The sequence below is a fragment of the Dendropsophus ebraccatus genome, chromosome 6 (assembly GCF_027789765.1).
Source record: "Dendropsophus ebraccatus isolate aDenEbr1 chromosome 6, aDenEbr1.pat, whole genome shotgun sequence".
Taxonomy (NCBI): Eukaryota; Metazoa; Chordata; class Amphibia; order Anura; family Hylidae; genus Dendropsophus; species Dendropsophus ebraccatus.
The window spans coordinates 124,865,538-124,885,780 of NC_091459.1; the positions used below are offsets into that span (position 1 = coordinate 124,865,538).

The 20,243-nt window shown below is 47.4% G+C and overlaps 1 protein-coding gene across 4 annotated transcripts in view; it reads left to right on the plus strand.

Moving 5' to 3' along the window:
• Positions 1 to 1,010: 1,010 nt before the first annotated feature.
• The window catches only part of RCAN2 (regulator of calcineurin 2), a 45,357-nt gene continuing 26,124 nt past the window's right edge, over positions 1,011 to 20,243 (plus strand). Inside the window, exons 1-2 of one of the 4 annotated variants that reach the window (XM_069974012.1) lie at positions 1,011 to 1,075; positions 11,173 to 11,399. In XM_069974012.1, the coding sequence (XP_069830113.1) occupies positions 11,175 to 11,399 (225 nt within the window). In that variant the 5' untranslated portion in view covers positions 1,011 to 1,075; positions 11,173 to 11,174. Of the gene's footprint in view, positions 1,076 to 6,528; positions 6,548 to 6,788; positions 6,850 to 7,891; positions 7,936 to 11,172; positions 11,400 to 20,243 lie in introns of those variants that run through there. The other 3 variants (XM_069974013.1, XM_069974011.1, XM_069974014.1) reach the window with 3 other exon arrangements.

Below are 20,243 nucleotides of genomic sequence, written 5' to 3' on the forward strand. Positions count from 1 at the left end.
ATAACTCTGTACACATGTATACATGACACTATACAGTATATAACCCTGTACACATGTATACATGACACTATACAGTATATAGCCCTGTACACATGTATACATGACACTATACAGTATATAACTGTACACATGTATACATGACACTATACAGTATATAGCCCTGTACACATGTATACATGACACTATATAGTATATAGCCCTGTAATACAGGACACTATATAGTATATAGCCCTGTACACATGTATACATGACACTATACAGTATATAGCCTGCCTGTACACATGTATACATGACACTATACAGTATATAGCCCTGTACACATGTATACATGACACTATACAGTATATAGCCTGCCTGTACACATGTATACATGACACTATACAGTATATAGCCCTGTAATACAGGTCACTATATAGTATATAGCCTTGTACACATGTATACATGACACTATACAGTATATAACTCTGTACACATGTATACATGACAGTATACAGTATATAACTCTGTACACATGTATACATGACACTATACAGTATATAACCCTGTACACATGTATACATGACACTATACAGTATATAGCCCTGTACACATGTATACATGACAGTATACAGTATATAACTCTGTACACATGTATACATGACACTATACAGTATATAACCCTGTACACATGTATACATGACACTATACAGTATATAGCCTGCCTGTACACATGTATACATGACACTATACAGTATATAGCCCTGTACACATGTATACATGACACTATACAGTATATAGCCTGCCTGTACACATGTACACATGACACTATACAGTATATAACTCTGTACACATGTATACATGACAGTATACAGTATATAACTCTGTACACATGTATACATGACACTATACAGTATATAACCCTATATACTCTCGGCGGGTCTGATAAGTTCTCAGGTTCACCTCACAGTGTGGGCGGGGAGCGGCGCGGTAGGGCGGCCTCTGATTGGCTGAGCCGGCTGTCAGCTGTGCGCCTGTGTAGAGAGCGGTGCGGGCGGGGACGGAGCGGGCACACACAGCTGATCTGCTGCTGCTGCAGGTAGGTGACAGACTGAGCTCCGGGGGATTGCAGTGTTATTGTGCAAGGTGAGCAGGAGGAGCTGCTGGTGGTGCCCGGCTCCTGCCCCACACTCACCTGGGCACACTAAGCAGGAGGTGCAGGACATGGCGAGCAGCGGTCAGTGGTGTGACAGCAGGGGGGCTCTGCCTGCTAGCTGCACTGTACTGGGGGGGCATGGGGGAGAAGGACTGCAGAAGGTACACATAGAGGGGGCTGCATTGTGGTGGGAGGGATTGCTCTATATAATGCTATATATATTATATACACATTGTATGGATATGGACTCCTAGATCTGTGCATGACTCCTCCTTTATTGGGGTGAAAAGTTTGGATGGGGGGGGGGGGGTCAGGTATATAGTATTCTCAGGTATATAGTATCCTCGGGTATATAGTATCTTCTGTTCTGTATCCGGCTATGGAAGAGTAGAGAGAGGGTACAGATGGCACCTGCTGCCCTATGTGCCATGTTATACCTATCGGTGCCCCAGTATACTGGAAGCTGCGATGGGTATATACTGTTATACTGTATAACGGTATTGATCGATCTATCATGTGTATACGTCTGGACTAATCATAAAGTTACAATGCAGCGAGTAGCCATAATTTGGGTTTCTTCATCGCCTCTTCTGCATTCCATACATTGTTTAGCAAAAACAGAACCACAGAATGCTTTGGTTTTGTCACATTCTATCAAACCTCACGGTACATTGCCATGATTGTGGAGTGATGTGACTGCGCTGTGTGAATACCCCCCCACACCTGTTTTTGCTACAGTCAGTTACATGGAATCTTCCTCAGGGGAATGCAGTAGTGTGGATGGAGCCCATGGACATCGTTCCGGGTCTAATCCTTTACATCATTTACAGTCTTAGGCTATGGCTACACATGGGTATTTTTAGCCAGAAGAAGGAGTATAAGGGGGCAAATCTTTCTGTAGTTTTCTCTGTAGGTTGCACATCTGGTTTTGCTAAAAGAAATTAATGAAAATACTATATATGGACCCAGCCCTAACTTTGCTTATGTAGGCCATGGGTGACGGTTCCAGACTGGATGCAATCTTCCTCCGATCCATTTATCCATAACAAAACTACAATTCCTATTATGCCTGGACGGCCAAATGGCTGGGAATTGTCTTTTTGCAACAGCTGTAGTGCCGCAGCTTTCCCAGCAGATCCTATATGGTGTGAGGTGATGACCCCATATCCCTGTGATGGCCCCTGTGGTAGCAGCATCCTGTAAGGTGTGAGGACCCCATATCCCTGTGATGTCTCCTGTGGTATCAGCAGCATCCTGTAAGGTGTGAGGTGAGGACCCCATATCCCTGTGATGGCCCCTGTGGTAACAGCATCCTGTAAGGTGTGAGGACCCCATATCCCTGTGATGTCCCCTGTGGTATCAGCATCCTGTAAGGTGTGAGGACCCCATATCCCTGTGATGTCTCCTGTGGTATCAGCAGCATCCTGTAAGGTGTGAGGTGAGGACCCCATATCCCTGTGATGTCTCCTGTGGTATCAGCATCCTGTAAGGTGTAAGGACCCCATATCCCTGTGATGTCTTCTGTGGTAGCAGCAGATCCTGTAAGGCATGATGTGCGGACCCCATATTTCTGTGATGTATAATATGTATATATTACATGTAGTAGCCAGCCCTCCGCTGTAGTCTCATATCGTAGCCAGGCCTCCCCTGTAGTCTTATATAGTAGCCAGCCCTTCCCAATAGTCTTATATAGCTGCCAGCCCTTCCCAATAGTCTTATATAGCTGCCAGCCCTCCCCCTGTAGTCTGATATAGTAGCCACCCCTCCCTCCCTCCTGGCGGTTGCACTTCTCATGCAGGTGGCGCTGTGGAGATACGGCCACCCACTTATCTTCTCTTGGAATTATGGGGGGCTGTATCCAGGACTACGGTGGGTTCGGGGAGAGCCTTTTCTGTGGCCCCAAGGGCCACGAGAGGCGCTGGGAACAGGACGTGTGCGATGACGTCACTGTGCTACCTACATCGGGGCACGGCTCAAGTACTCCAAGGCCACAGGCTACTGCCTGTGGCCTACAACATTATAATATGGGCAGTCTGAGTGGCTGTCCAGACCACCCATATCCCTGTGATGTCCCCTGTGGTATCAGTGGATCCTGTAAGGTGTGAGGAGCGGACCTCATATCCCTGTGATGTCCCCTGTGGTATCAGCAGCAGATCTTGTAAGGTGTGAGGACCCCATATCCCTGTGATGTCTCCTGTGGTATCAGCAGCATCCTGTAAGGTGTGAGGACCCCATATCCCTGTGATGTCTCCTGTGGTATCAGCAGCATCCTGTAAGGTGTGAGGACCCCATATCCCTGTGATTTCTCCTGTGGTATCAGCAGCATCCTGTAAGGTGTGAGGAGCGGACCCCATATCCCTGTGATGTCTCCTGTGGTATCAGCAGCATCCTGTAAGGTGTGAGGAGCGGACCCCATATCCCTGTGATGTCTCCTGTAGTATCAGCATCCTGTAAGGTGTGAGGACCCCATATCCCTGTGATGTCTCCTGTGGTATCAGCATCCTGTAAGGTGTGAGGAGCGGACCCCATATCCCTGTGATGTCTCCTGTGGTATCAGCATCCTGTAAGGTGTGAGGAGCGGACCCCATATCCCTGTGATGTCTCCTGTAGTATCAGCATCCTGTAAGGTGTGAGGACCTCATATCCCTGTGATGTCCCCTGTGGTATCAGCAGCAGATCTTGTAAGGTGTGAGGACCCCATATCCCTGTGATGTCTCCTGTAGTATCAGCATCCTGTAAGGTGTGAGGACCCCATATCCCTGTGATGTCTCCTGTAGTATCAGCATCCTGTAAGGTGTGAGGACCCCATATCCCTGTGATGTCTCCTGTAGTATCAGCAGCAGATCCTATAAGGTGTGAGGACCCCATATCCCTGTGATGTCTCCTGTGGTATCAGCAGCAGCAGATCCTGTAAGGTGTGAGCTGTATAGCTTATAGAGGTTACCCCTGTATACACCCAGGTCTGTGTCTGCAGTGCACAATGTCCTACGTGAATTGGGAGAGAACTAGTGCAAGGGAAGAAGGAATCGGTTGCCTATAGCAATCAGTCAGGTGCTATGGCCCTATAGAATATAACATCTGGAACCCCGTTGGTTGCTATGGGCAACTACTCCATATTTCCGTTGCACTAGTTTTAATAACTTTCCCCCATTACTCATGTGCAACCTAATTCAGCATCTGGCATGATGATCGGGGAGGCTGCCTATAGAAGAGTGTGTATATATAATCTTTGAATCCATAGTTATGAATGTATAGCTCAGCTCCACCTGTGGTGTTCTGCAGCAGATGAGGTGTGTATGATGAGGTTCTGCAGCAGATGAGGTATGTATGATGAGGTTCTGCAGCAGCTGAGGTGCATATTATAAGGTTTTGTAGCAGATGAAGTATGAATTATGAGGTTCTGCAGTAGCTGAGGTGTATATCATAAGGTTCTGTCAATATGCAAAAAAAAGAGCCTGTGGAGCTTCATTTTAGAGTCTGGAAACACAGGACTAGCCAGATATCCCTCCAGGAAGGACCCAGCCAAGGCAGTGGCTCCTGTGAGGAAACCACCATATTGAGTGGCCCTATAAGTCAATGTAATGACAAGGGAAAAACCAAGGCCAGGTATCCATCCACATACAGCTGTTTTGGTGTGTTGCCCTTCATCAGTGTGGAGCAGGATTCTGGCTAGGTGGGAGCAATGCCTAGTAGAGCCATAAGAGAAACAGATCACTCATCTCAGGGAGACCAGCCAAACGATAACCCTGCTGGTTAAAGCGCTCAATGCAGTGAAATCCTTGGAAATCCTCCCTGGGAAACATGAATATGCAAAAGAAAGAGCCTGTGGAGCCTCATTTAAAGGGGTAGTGCGGCGCTCAGCAATTATTCACAGAATAACACACATTACAAAGTTATACAACTTTGTAATGTATGTTATGTCTGTGAATCGCCCCCTTCCCGTGTCCCCCCACCCCCGAACGTGTACCCAAGAAGTGTGGTGCACTATACATACCTGATCAGTGTCGACCGACCCCGTCCACCATCTTCTTCAAATACATCATCTTCGGGAGGTCGGCCTACCCGCTTCTGCCGGCCCCCCTCTGCCGCGTCATAACTGTGCTCAGCCGCGATTGCCTGAGCACAGTTATGCTCAGCCACTGGCGGCTGAGCAGCTGATGACGCTGCAGAGGGGGGGACGGCTGCAGCGAGTCGGCCGGCCTTCCAAAGATTGCATCGACAGAATACGGGGGTCGACACGCTTCAGGTATGTATATCGCACCACACTTCCGGGTACACGTGCGGGGGTGGGGGGACACGGGAAGGGGGTGATTCACAGACATAACATACATTACAAAGTTGTATAACTTTGTAATGTGTGTTATTCTGTGATTAATTGCTGAGCGCCACACTACCCCTTTAAGAGTCTCGAAACACATGATTTATAGTGCTTTGACACAGAGAGATTGATTTGACAGATTTTGGAAGCCAAAGCCAGAAATAGATTTGAAAAGAGGCTAAATATCAGTATTTCTATTATGACCTGTTCTCTGTTTATAGTCTGTTCCTGGCTTTAGCTTAAAAAATCTGTCAGATAAATCTGTCTGTGTAAATGCACCATAAGGTTGTGCAGCAGCTGAGGTGTGTATTGTGAGGTTGTGCAGCAGCTGAGGTGTGTATTGTGAGGTTGTGCAGCAGCTGAGGTGTGTATTGTGAGGTTGTGCAGCAGCTGAGGTGTGTATTACGATGGCTGATACAGAAAAAGGTTTATATATTTTTACAGACATGGCAATAGAAAATTCCACTAATGTATATTACAGTGCGGTTTTCCTTCCATTCCTGTACGCCTTTGTGACACTATTTATTGCAGGTGGGAAGGTGAATGCACCAGATTATATACTTATTTCCCTGTGGAGAACATGGTGGATATTTCTGGAATCTGTTCTCCCTGATATAATGTGCCTGGTATTTATAGTGAATAGGAGATTGGTTGCGTGACGCTGCATGTATAGGGAATCTACAGTGTCCCTGGAGGGACATCTCTCCAATGGTGGTAATTATGGTTGGTGTTGCCTTGTGTGCCGTTTCCATACAGGAGCAATATGCAACCTGCCTTTCCTGCTGTTGTGCAACTACAACTCCCAGCATGCCCTGGCATCCCTATACCATAAATGCAGAGGATAGACAAATGTTCTGTGATATTTATAGAAAATCCATACCTCTCCCCCCGCATGTGTATAGACTAGAATTACAGCATTAAAGGGAAATTCGCAATTTCATGAAATTAGCCTTTTAGACTATTAGTTTACCGCCATTGTTTGGAAACCATGGAGTGGTAAGACTGACGTTGTTGCTTAGCAACAGGGGCTGCAGTATGTTGGTGACACCACTAGATACCTATGTACCTGTAGAGAGTGGTGGGTGTCACTGCAGAAGGTCTGATGCCTATTGTACATGTAGTGTAGATGTCATGCATATGCACCAACATCTAACATTAGAGGAAAAATTATTATAGTGCAGCACTGTGCACAATAATAATTTTTCTAAATTTAGTTTTAGTTCCAATTCAGCTTGTAAGTAGCTGTAGGAAGTGGCCATTGTCTTTACTTCTGGAGCGTCCCTGAGTCGCCGTAGCATCTGTAGTCTGCATGAGATCCAGCTCAGCTTCTATGTGGGTATGGGTAAAATGCTAGGGGCTGGGTAGATCATGAGCTTGAATAACAAATCAGAAGGCACAGGTAAGAAGCTTAAAGTGGGTTACCCAGGACTTAAAAAAAACAGAGTTTTTTTTCTTGCAAAATCAGCGCCACCCCTGTCTTTAGGTTGTACATTGTATTACAATTCAACTCTATTCACTGCATCCAAACTGAGGACAAGAGTGTTGCTGTTTCTAGAAGAGAGTAGCCATGTTGTGTTTTTTTTGTTTTTTTTTTAAAGCCTGAATAACCCCTTTAAATGGGTAATACTGCCTCGGCTTGTTATCTCCTATCCATAGGATTGGGGCTAACAAGCTGATCACTGGCGGTCCAAGACGCAAGAAATGGACTGTTTATAGGCTGTAGGTAGAAGGTCAAGGAGCTAAAAGGTCAGGTGGAGATGTTGAGTGGATAATAATGTAAGAAGCTTGAGGACGAGTTGCTGGTCAGTACTTTGGGCTTCAGGATAACATTAGCTGTTGTCATTAGAGGTGAGTGCAACTTGATCCTTCAGCATTTGAATACCGATGGCAGAAGAAGTTGGATACAGCCCTAAAGAGTCCTAGAAAACATGGATACAACCTATAGCTTATGGATATATAGATGTTTTCCAGGACTCTGTTGGGCTGCATCCAACTTCAGCCACGGGTCGTCAATTGCCAAACGATGGGATTCGAGGATGCTCAAGTTGCACTCATCTCTTGTTGTCATAAAGGTAAGTAGCCTGGTGATGAGGATGAAGGGCTAGAAGGAGTCGTCATTGCGTAGGTCAAGAAGGTGGAAGATGAAGTGGAGTTGAGTAGGTAAGGAAAGTGAAAAGCTTCAGAAGATGGTGCCAGGTCAGCTTGTTGAGCCCAGGGTGATTTAGATGCTAAATCGGAGATGTAGGTACCCTGCATAGAATTTGCTGGGGAGGTCAAGTGGAGAAGGAGTCTCGTAGATCATGAAGGCAGTACATTGCAGGAGAGTTCGCTGGGTCGGCCTGGTGAGTAGGAAAACCAGGATGGCATTGTATACCAATACAGGAATGTTATTGGTTTTGTAGATAGGCCCAGGCAGGATAGTAGGCGGCTAGATCATGAGAAGTCTTTGTCAGACTGGCCCACCAGAAGACCGGAGGATCCTGCGGTGGGCCCCAGCTTTAGAACATGCACTAACACTGACTGACATGTCTTTTTTTCACTGGTTCTTCATTGGTGGGCCCCCAGGATCATTTCCTCTGCTGGGCCCCAGATACCCCAGTCCAACAACTTGTTCACAGCTGCTGCCAGTGATGTCTAGCAGAGGATTAAAGGAATACTATCTGCCCGCACCCTTCCTCTTTGTGCAGTTCTCCATATCATCCACAAGCTTAGATGCTGCACATTTGATATCTGTGTTCTTGTGCTCTAAAATTGCTTAATTTAATCCCAGGACCTTGTCACCTAGGCGGGGCTTCATGACAGTTGGGCAAAGAGATAGGGTCCAACTGTTGTGAAGCTCCGCCCAGTTAACACTTTTAACCAGTGAAATGAAAATAGCATAAAGGGGGTTTCAGTATCACTTTAAAGGGATATACCTGTCCTGGGGTAAAAGTAAATATGCTGCCCGGTGTGGAGGGAGACAAATAAAACATACTTACCTCCCCCTGATCCCCCACTATTCTCGTTAATCTCTTTCCGGTCCCCCAGTCCTCTCCCTTCTGCCTGTTTTCGGAACAAGCGGGGGCAGGACTGGTCAAGATGGGACACCATTGTGGCCAGTGATTGGCTGAGCCGACATTGGGGGACTGGACAGAGGAAAACAGGAGCTGTGGGGGAGCGGGGATAAGTAAGTATGTTATTTGTCCACATTCCCCCATATTCATGTATGTTTAGCTGAATCTGTGTGGAGTTGTTTAGCTGAATCTGTATGGAGTTGTTAGAACGAGGAGAGAGATCTGCTTCTAGACACATCCTGGTGGAGTGGTGACTTATCTCTAGGAAAACAAGAAGGATCAGCAATGAAATTCAGTATGCCTGATCCTTCTCTTTCCCGGCATTCTATCGGGGAGGGAGTTCCCAGTATTAGGCAGTGGTCCGGGTTCACGTTCCTCTAATGTATATGTCTTTCCACCCCTCTCCATCTATGGCAGGATGGGACCCGGTTATCTTGTTATCTGACACGCTTCTGTTAATGCACAAGTCATAAAATAACCCCTGAATTGCTGTCTTAGCTGCTGTGGGCTGGAGGTTATTGATTCCCTGTCCCTGGTGGGGCAGGCCCTGGTGGTAAATCTCCGATATCAATAAGCATCAGAGGTGTCTATTATTAGAGGTTTTAGCCATATCCGAATTGTAATAAGAAGCCATATAGCTGCTAGGCCAGACAAGTGGTGTCCATATATCATCCGGAAGACGAGGAGCGTGCTTACCCGGCATTCCCCATGCCTGGGGGGATAATAGCCCTCAGCGTCTCTCTGGTCATTAGCCGTATTGCCGTTGCCACCCCGGCAGACGGTGAGCTGGCGAGGTGAGCCGGCCGGTGAGGCTTTCAGGCGGCGTCTCGCTCGGGTGTCAGGTTTATCTGGGTAGTGACTGTTTCTTTGCTAACAAAACACGGCTTAGACACCTAATACCTCCAGGAATTCATACAGCGGCGCTCTGGTATTTTAATAAGGTTAAGACTTTTTCGTTAAAATGAGACCCTATTTATCACGGCGCGGTCACTGCACAGTGTGAATATGGATTATTCCCCCGGATTAGGCAGATCATATGGGGCGCCAATCTACTGGAATGGAAAAACCAGGGCCAGTATTATTTCATTTCAGCCATTTTATTTCCTAAATGTGTAAATGTAACTAAAATTGTGTTCACACCTACCTTCTGGGTTCTGCCCTCTAAACCCCAACGGTGCTTGATGGACCCCATTCACTTATATGACTTATATTAGGGCCTGTCTGGTTCCGCCATGGTGTCTATTGTTTTATAGGAGGAATAGCACTGCATGCTGCCTCTATGCTTCCCCCACATACATGATGGAGCTGCCAGCAGGGGTCCCAGTGGTTACAAATCCTGCAGTCAAACATTTATCCCCTATCATGTGGACACTCCCTTTAATCATTCTGTAATGGTCCCTGCCGTGTGGCTCTCTAGCAGTTGCTGGACTACAATTCCCAGCATGCTAAGTCAGCCAGTGGCCAAAGATTTAAGTTTACAGGTGTGAGGGAAAGAAAGGATGCATTCACACCATGATAGTGCCTTCCAAGACACAAATACATCAGCACCCTATCTAAACCACTGGCACAGCCCCCATTTACTTACTAGTGCCTGCATTCATTTCCAGCATTTAAAGGGGTACTCCAGAGGGGGGAAAATATTCTCAAATCAACTGGTGTCGAAAAGTTATACGGATTTGTAAATTACTTCTATTTGAAGATCTCAAGTCTTCCAGTACTTATGTACTGCTGTATGTCCTGCAGGAAGTGGTGTATTCTTTACAGTCTGACACAGGTCTCTCTGTTGCCACCTCTGTCCATGTCAGGAACTGTCCAGAGCAGTAGCAAATCCCCATAGAAAAACTGTACTGCTCTGGACAGTTCCTGACATGGACAGATGTGGAAGCAGAGATCACAGAATCAGGCTGGAAATAATACACTTATTCCCACAGGACATACAGCAGCTGATAAGTATTGGAAGACTTGAAATTTTTCAATAGAAGTCATTTACAAATCTGTATAACTTTTTGCCACCAGTTGACTTGATTTTGTTTCTCCAGAGTACCCCTTTTCACTCAGACTTCATTGGGGGAGACTTGTCAAACATGGCCTAAAACAGAACTGGCTCAGTTGCCCCTAGCAATTAAAGGGGTACTCCGGCGGGGGGGGGGGGCTTTTTTCTGATCTGGCCGGAGAGGAGGTGGCTAAGGGCAACGACGTCCACTTACCATCCCAGTACCAGCGGCAGGTGCCCTATTCGCGGTGCTCCGATCCTCCGTCACTGACTGGCTGAGCGGACTTGAAACGTCACGTCTCGAGCCGACGTCAGAGACCAGGAAGCGGTCGCGCAGCAGGGACCGGAGCACCGCGATACGGCACCCGCCGCTGGTACCGGGAAGGTAAGTGGACGTCTGACCTCTTCTCCGGCCAGATCGGAAAAAAGCCCCCCCCCCCCCCCCCCCCCCCCCGGAGTACCCCTTTAATCAGATTCCACCTTTCATTTTCCAAACAGTCTGTGAGGAATGAAAGGTGGAATCTGATTGGTTGCTAGGGGCAACTGAGCCAGTTTCACTTTACACCATGTTTGATAAATCATGGGCCTATGATAACATGGGCCTGCGATGGTCTGCGATGCGTGAAGCCTCTTGTCATCAGGGAAGTCACTTCATTGTGTTTATTCTGCCTTCCAGGGATGAGGGAAGAGCCGTACTTTGCTGGGATGAGGGACCCCAGTTATTTTGCCTTTGTGGTCGGAGGTGGAGAGTTCCTGTTGCTCTATCCCATACACAGGAGCAAGGACTTATCTGGATATCTGACCGAAGAAGACTTTCAAGGCATCACCGACTTTAACGACCTTCCCAATTCTCTGTTTGCGTGCAACGTCCACCAATCCGTGTTCGAGGATGGAGCCAGCAAGGTAGGACGTTGGGTCCGGATCATCTGGGCCTGCATCATCTACTGTGGTATTCCCGCTTCCCTTTAGGTTGCATGCTCTGGATCTAGGAACATTAAAATGTAGAAAATTTGGGTGGATGAAGGCACTGCAACCGGATGATATCCTTAAAGTGTCACTGTTGTTTCTTTTCTTTTTTTCTTTTTTTTTTTGCAGAAATCAATAGTCCAGGCGATTTTAAGAAACTTTGTAATTGGGTTTATTAGGCAAATATGCCATTATCTGCATTCAAAAAGACTTTCCCCAGGTCCCCCCCTCCCTCCTCTCTCTCATTCACTGCTCATTATCAGGAAATCTTGACTCTTTTACATCAGTCAGGCCCTGTCTGTGCTATGGAGAAGGGAGGAGGGAGATTAGTCGGCAGCAGAGAACAAAGGATTACACAGCAGGAACTATGTGAAAGCTGCTATTCAGAGGTCAGAGATGTCAGTGCTGACCTTAGAGTAGATAGCCTGGTGATGTAGCTGTAAATTAACTCTTTGTTGTCCTGTTTTGGTGCCTCATCTCCCTCCACCCCACGCCTCCCCTCTCCATAGAGAACCATAAAGACAGGGTAGAGAGCTTCAAACTGCTTTTTCATGATAAAAATGCATTTTTCGGCTAATAAACCCAATTACAAAGTTTCTTAAAATCGCCTGTACTATTGATTTCTGCAAAACAAATTTAAATGACAGTGACACTTTAAAACATTATATTGCACGAAAAAACGGACTTTGAAATTGTAATTTTCTTCTGGTAAGGTATCTTTTAAGGATCTCATGTGACTTCAGCACCTTCATCCCATTCAAGTTTTCTCCATCTTCATGTTCCTGTTTATTACAGTGATTGAAGCCAACTGTCCAGGATCATGGGCAGCGGTATCGGATCCCTTTTGGCAATGGGTTATTGAGCCATAGTGGGTTTCCTTTTGCTCTTACCCTTTGGGTTCTGTACAGGTGGGCTGCGTTTTTATGCTTTGGATTTAGGCTGTCATCCCCATAGCTGGTAAACTTTTCTGGATTTGTTGCGGTAACCCTTAAGAGTGGGGACAAAGTGATGTGCTATACACACTCTCGCTGCCTAACAATACCTTATGGCTCACAGCTATTTCTCTACTATAAGAGGGGCAGGACCAGAGCTGGTCTGGTTGTCGGTAGTGTGCACCTTGGATTGCCTTGGCAGTACTGCACGTTTCCTGGTTTGAACAAGCTCACACTCTATTTGATGGGTGCATGATGTACAGTACAGCACTATAGGTGGCATGTGATGGAGAAGGGGGTTACTGCAGCACTGGCTTTGTGGTGCTATGTGAGCTATAGGAAAGGAGGATAGGGTGGGTACAGAGTCGCTTTAAAGCAAGAAGGACTTTCTGTAGAACACCAGACCTGGTCCAACTTGTAAGCTGCTGATAAGCTACACAAGGGATAGTTGTCCAGAATGTTATTGTTATTCACAGACAGGAGGGAAGCTTGATTTACCTGTCAGGCACAGTGTGGACTCTCTAGAGGAGACAGAGAGGCTCGCAGATTGCAAGTACACCACCTAGACTCTTTGCACCCCCACTTCCTGTGTTCCCTTTGTTTATGTCTTTGTTAGAGATGAGCAAACAGAGTTCGGGTTCGAGTCGATCCGAACCCGAACGTTCGGCATTTGATTAGCGGTGGCTGCTGAACTTGGATAAAGCTCTAAGGTTGTCTGGAAAACATGGATACAGCCAATGACTATATCCATGATTTCCACATAGCCTTAGGGCTTTATCCAACTTCAGCAGCCACCGCTAATCAAATGCCGAAAGTTCGGGTTCGGATCGACTCGAGAATGCTCAAGGTTCGCTCGTCTCTAGTCTTTGTTACTAGAGGTGGTCAGAGCCTAGCAACAGACCATGAACTGCACATTTAATAAAAGGGTAAATCGCTGATCATGGGTTATTTCCACCACAGAAGTGAGATGAGACGTGGTCGCTGAAGATATGTACTGAGTTGGTCTAACAGAAAAAAAAAGGCTTTCCCTCTGTTAAGTCGTCCTGGAAAGTATAGTCGTGCAGTAGCCGAAGACCACTTGTATAGCTCTGTTTTTAATCCCCCCCCGACACACACATTTAGCTAAAACAGTGAGCTATGTATAGTGCTGCATTCTACCCTGCAGTGCACCAGTGACCGCTGTGGACGTTCATTGATCAGAGTGGGTGCCTGTCGGGTTAGGTTGGACAGTTCTACTCCTACATGGTTAGCTGTCAGTCGCTGATTAGGACCGCCCACTGGACTTCTAAGCAGAAGTTGAGATTTAAAAATTACAAGTCCTACAAAATCTTTTCCCCATAAAACTGTATATCAGTTTGCTCAGCACCTCCTGCTCTACAACATACTGCTCACAGAGCTGACTGACTTTTAACGTGATGGGTTCCCTTTAAATAAATAAGAACACACACCTTAGAAGGGCTGGACTTGCTTGCACCCTAAATATTATAACCAAACCTAACGAAGGTTCTGCCCTCCAGGATCAGATATAAGTAGAGATCAGCTTGTGGCATTTGATTACCAGTGGCTGAAGAAGTTGGAATTGGCCCTAGGGATTTCTGGGAAAACATTGATACAGTCATAGGTCATAGGTTGTATCCATGTTGTCCAGGCAGCCTTAGGGCTGCATCCAACTTCTTCTGCCACCGGCAGGGGCGTAAATAGAAATGGCTGGGCCTCATAGCAAGCTTTTGATCAGGCCCCCTCCTGACTAACCACTAAGCCATCAAGTGTAGTCAGGGGGGCATATTTGCAGAACCCGGGAGGCTCGCTCAGCCTTTGGGTGCTACAAATGATGACGCCACAAGGAGCCCAGTGTATTGCAGGAGTGGGCCACTGGGCCCCCTGATGCGGTGGGCCCTGTTGCAGCTGCTATGGCTGCTACAGTTGTAGTTACACCCCTGGCCACCGGTATTTAAATACCACATGCTCTGGTTCAGATGGACCCCAGCATGCAGGAGGTTCCCTCATCTCTAGATATATAGACAGATGGACCTACTTAGTAAATGGTGCTAAGCTAGACAGCTCCTTGTGGGACATGACTGTAGGATTAGCACTGACTAAAATAACATCTCTATTGGCACTGCCTCAGATATATAGACGTTCTGCCTCATTTTTGGTCACAGGAACTTCATGTAGGTAACGTCCGAATATTGGTGAACACCCACAAAGTGCTAACTGCGGGTCATAGCCTTGTCCGAAAGGGGTAAACTGGAAAAATCTTTGTCTATTAAAGGGGTATTCCCCCCCCCCCCCAAATTATTTTTGCATTAATACGTTGCCCACCCGTAGTTTTCCATCTTACCAATATAAAGTTATAACGGATTCTGCACAGTTTTGCTGTTATCTAGGTACATCCTAGATTGACTATGCCCCCTCACTCGTGTCGGTGCTTACCGCCGGCAACCTTCACCCCCCGTCACCAGCGGCTCACTCACGCCGCTTACCCGCGGCTTCTCCCGTCACCTGCGGCGGCGCTTAACGGCAACCGCCCTCCGGCCCCCCACCCACCCGCTGGTATAATTTGTGGCACCGGCGCGCTAACCCCCCCCCCCCCCCCACGTTATGGTTGTGCACAGACCTGGTCACTCACGGCACCCCTGTCATCAGCGGCTCACTCGCGCGGCACTCCCGTGGGTCATTCACGGCGGTGTATATAGGCGGCACCCCATACCCATGTTCCTTCCCCCCTGTGAGGGCCGCGGGTGACAGAGGTGCCGCGAGTGACCGGGTCTGTGCACAATCATAAGGGGTGGGAGTGTGCTGGTGTCATCTGCGGCTCACCTGCGCTCATCCACCGCCCACCCGCGCATACCAGCGGCTGCACCCGGAACTTGCCCGGCCCGTGGCAAGCGCCCCCAGCAATCCCCCCAGCCAACTCCCCCCTCATTCCATGGAAACTCACCCGCAGCGGCGGCACCCCCCTCATCCGGAACTCGCCCGGCCCGCAGCAAGCACCCCCAGCATCATGATGAAGGGGGTAGTAGTAGGATGATGAAGGGGTTGTAGTATGAGGATGGAGGGGCAGGAGAATGAAGGGGGTAGTAGTATGATGATTGAGGGGCAGGAGAATGAAGGGGATAGTAGTATGATGATGGAGGGGCAGGAGAATGAAGGGGGTAGTAATATGATGATGGAGGGGCAGGAGGGTGAAAGGGGTAGTAGTATGATGATATGGGGTGCAGCTGCATCATATGGGCACAAAATACCAGTATATACAGTCAGTCAGCAGAGTGCTATATCTGGGCCACAGTCTGCTCTGAGTGGGGTTTGTAATATACTGGGGACCTTATACTGGGGTGTGTAATGCTCCTTTTGTGTTGTTCTGACTATAAAATTCTAACTGGAAAATTTTAAATGAGAGAAAAAAATGCTGACAAGCCACACCCATGATGGGCCACACCCCACTGAGGCCACACCCACAATAATCCACACCCTTTGTTTTCAACGCTAAAGTGTCCCTGGAAAAAATTTTCAAAAGTTGGCAACTATGATATATACAGTAAATGTGTCAACCAATCAGTCTCGACTGTCTGCTGCTGTCACTTTTGGTCTTCTGGTGGCAGCTTAAACCTGGAGTTTCCTCTTAAAGGGAGCCTACCATTCCTTTCATGCTGCCTTTTTCATGTACCATAGAGGGGCGATCCCCTGCAGCTTTTACCAATTATGAATAATAGATCTTTTCCTGTTTGGGTGTATAGGGAGATATCAATCAGTCATTGCCGGTGGGGCGGAGAAAAGCCGTTTTTTCTATCCCTCCCCTTTCCACAGATCCGTATATGTGAATGTACAGTAACAACTCCTAGGATGCCCACTGTGAGGCCATGCTGGGGCTTTTAGTTCCACATCTCCACCAGCTGCAGTTCTTTTCTCTCGACTTGCAGCAGAGAATACATGAGTGCTGTTTAGATAATGTACAAGTGGGTCATCCTGCAATTGATTAATGTACAACAGGATTATGTCTCTGGAGGAGCGCTGCCTGTGCTGGGGGGACGGTGACTATTTGTGGCTTTTCTGTACATTTCTCCTGACATGTCAGGCTTTGCCCTCGGTTATGTGCAGGAATCTGAACATAAACAAGTCTTAGTAGGTGCCACATTGTGTTAGTGAGTAAGGGCTGAGGGGAGGAGGGGGCCCGGGCGCAGCTCCCTGCACTGAAAGGTATATCATATACTGTAGTGGCCTCCTGCCCAGGATCCAGAGCCTGTACTCATTACATCCTGGTGCTTATTACAAGTGTTTAACCCCTTTCTGGCCCAATTCTTTCCATCACTGTAGTAACAACACACGTCCAGTTGCCATCCCATTGAAATTTGTGTGTGGGGGGGATCTTGTGATCATTTGGGGGTCCCAGCAGTTGGAGAAGGGTGATTTGTCTTTTGTGTGAGTAGCCATCTCATAGAGCGTAGGGGAGAACCAGCTGATCATGGTGGTCCAGCTGGCAATCGTCAATCATACTATACTCACCTTCTCCAATCCTCCGCATCACTGTGGCAGCCGTGTGAAAGGAGAGCTTTGTCGCACATGCTCAATACATACCATTCATTTTGGGGACAGGTTTGTCCCTGTTCTCAGCATTGATGCTGGACTCGGTGGTCAGACCACTACAATCAACTTTGTTATCCCCTATCCTATAAACATACTATACTCACCTTCTCCAGCCCTCCACATCACTGTGGCAGCCCCATACACAATGAAAGGAGAGCTGGTCGCACATGCTCAGTGCATACCATTCATTTTGGGCACGTTTGTCCCTGTTCTCAGCATTGATGCTGGACTCTGTGGTCAGAACACCACAATTAGCCTGGCTATCCTCTATCCTATGAACATACTATACTCTCCTTCTCCATTCTCCTCTAACCACTGTGGCAGCCCCATAGACAATAAAAAGAGACTTGGTCACACATGCTCAGTGCATATCATTCATTTCATGGACAGTTTTGTACTTGTTCTTAGCATGGATCCTTGACTCAGCAGTCAGACCACCACGATCAGCTTATCCCCCATCCCCTATCCTATAAACCAGTGTTTCCCAACCTTTTCCACCTCGGGGCACCCCTTGGGGAAAAAAAATAGCTCTGGGCACCCCTACTAAATAATGTTATACAAAATAAGAAAACGGTCATACAGTGACTGACAGGTAACGTCTTCTTTGATCTGAGGCGTCACTTTCCCTTTTCCTCTCCGTCCAGTCCAGGCCTCCATGATGATTCCTTCCAGATACGTTTCATCTTTTCAGAACCTGCGAGACAAACAATTTAGGCTCCGCACATTTCTAGCAACTTCCTTCCCCTTCTTCCTCCTGTAGGTTCCCAAAGTAACTGCGCTGTTTGGTGTTATGTGCAGTAAAGCAAGTAGAAATGTGGGATGCCCCCTGTATGTAGAATCCCCTGCTGTGCCCCCTGTATGTAGGATCCCCTGCTGTGCCCCCATGAGCTAATAATGCCCCCAGAGGTGGCCCCCATGAGCTAATAATGCCCCCAGAGGTGGCCCCCATGAGCTAATAATGCCCCCAAAGGTTCCCTCATGAGCTAATAATGCCCCCAGAGCTGGCCCCCATGAGCTAATAATGCCCCCAGAGGTTCCCTCATGAGCTAATAATGCCCCCAGAGGTTCCCTCATGAGCTAATAATGCCCCCAGAGGTTCCCTCATGAGCTAATAATGCCCCCAGAGGTGCCCCGATGAGCTAATAATGCCCCCAGAGGTGCCCCGATGAGCTAATAATGCCCCCAGAGGTGCCCCGATGAGCTAATAATGCCCCCAGAGGTGCCCCGATGAGCTAATAATGCCCCCAGAGGTGCCCCGATGAGCTAATAATGCCCCCAGAGGTGCCCCCATGAGCTAATAATGCCCCCTGAGGTTCCCCCATGAGCTAATAATGCCCCCTGAGGTGCCCCCATGAACTACTCATGCCCCCAGAGGTGCCCCTAAAAAAAAACAAAAAAACATCCTACTCACCTAATCCGCGCTATGTGGCTGCAGGCAGCAGCTTTCCTGCTCTTCTGGCTCAATCTTGTGTCACGTCCCGGCGTCCCATAGGCTGCTGGTATGAAGTGCCGGCAGCCTATGGGAGTGAATATAGGAGCAGGACGCTGACAGGTCCTGCTCCTACATTCTGCTCATTTTTAATGTTCCGCCCACTTATGAAACATGCATAAAGAGACAGTGCACATTTCCCACCGGGATGCCGCGGCACCCCGGTTGGGAAACGCTGCTATAAACAGAATATACTCACCTCCACCTGCTGCACCAACCCAAGTCCTATACAGAATGTGTATATTTAGTATATTTATTAAAATATGTCAGAAGAGTTCAGTATTGACTCTGATCCTGGGTAACAACCAGGATTGTGCCCCCTTGCTCTGCCAGGCTTGATACACAGCCATTCAGGATCCCAGGAAAGCTGGGTATGCAGTTTCCTAGAGCCCGGCCGTGTAGGTAGATGGAGGCTTCCTCCGCACATCATCTCTTTGCTGCAGCAATCTGAGCCGTCACTATTTTTAGGAGGATGAACACTTTTTCTTTGTTGTATTAATAGCGCTTGGCCCGAGGCTGGTGGAAAGTGACCTCAGTGCGGGTAAATGATGTCACCGCTCCCAGGTCTGGAATGTCTGTCCCGGCTGCTCTGTCTACATGTCACCTCTTTCATCTTATCATCCTCCGCTCCCTCTTATTAGGAGGGGGCTCCGCTGGGAGAGCGAAGGGTTATCAGAAATTGTAAGTGGAGAGGGAACGGGGTCTGGCGATTTGGCGAACAACATAGACTTACATTCTCATAGCCCCATCTGTAGCCATGTGCTGCAATACCAGACATGGCCTAAGGACAGGGGTGGTGCTGTTTTTTTAAATGTTTTAAGCCCCATTAGCTTGGTGTTCTCCAACCTGTTCCTCTTCAGTTATGTGTGAAGAACATAACGTTAGATCTATGCAGGTAATGAAGAGTAAAATGGTTAAGTTCACTGACAGCAAGTAGAATCTATGCTTGCTGTCAGTGAACTGAACCACCTTGCTTATATCCAGATTCTAAATAACCTGTGGAGGTACAGATCTAAGTTTATGGTCTTACACATCCCCCCCCCCGCCCCAGAAAAAAAAAAAAAAAATTGGCAGAAAGAATCTTGACATTTCTCCCAATTGATATTAGCTTGATCAGGGAAGGAAGACTGTAAATTATCTTCTCATACAGTTCCTCAATCCAGATTACTAGTCCAGGTGGTTGACACCTAGAGATTATAAAAAAAGAAAATTGGCTATAAGAGTCCCGACGTGTTTCTCCCCATATATTTTAGGTTTATCAGGGGCTGAGCATTTAATCCAATCCTCGGTGAGCGATCACCATCACAAGCACATAGTTGTGAACTCGATCTGTACTGGGAACTCGATCTGTACAGGGATGTTATGTATCCCGGGATATGACAGTAGCATGTTATACAGGAGGTGGCAATCACTGGAAAGCTGTATCCCTTCATACAGTGGGATTGATCCATCAGTTAGAATAAGTGCACGTTTGCCACACACAATTTTATCTGAAACATGACTAAAGATTTTATGGAGCTGGAGATTCTTCGGTTTCTTGTACTTATACACATACAATAGATGTCGACCGGCAGCTTTTCTCCCTGACTCAGCCAAGTGGGTTTTTAGTGGAGAAGAGATCCACGTATTGTGCTCTTTGCGAAAACCTTTCAGTATAATGCGAGTCTATGGAAAAGACTGTATGACAATACTGCCACCTAAGGGTTATAATAAGTCTGTCTCTTTCTTAATACCGATATTTAGTAGAGATTAGTTCCTAGCTACAGTAATAAGGGG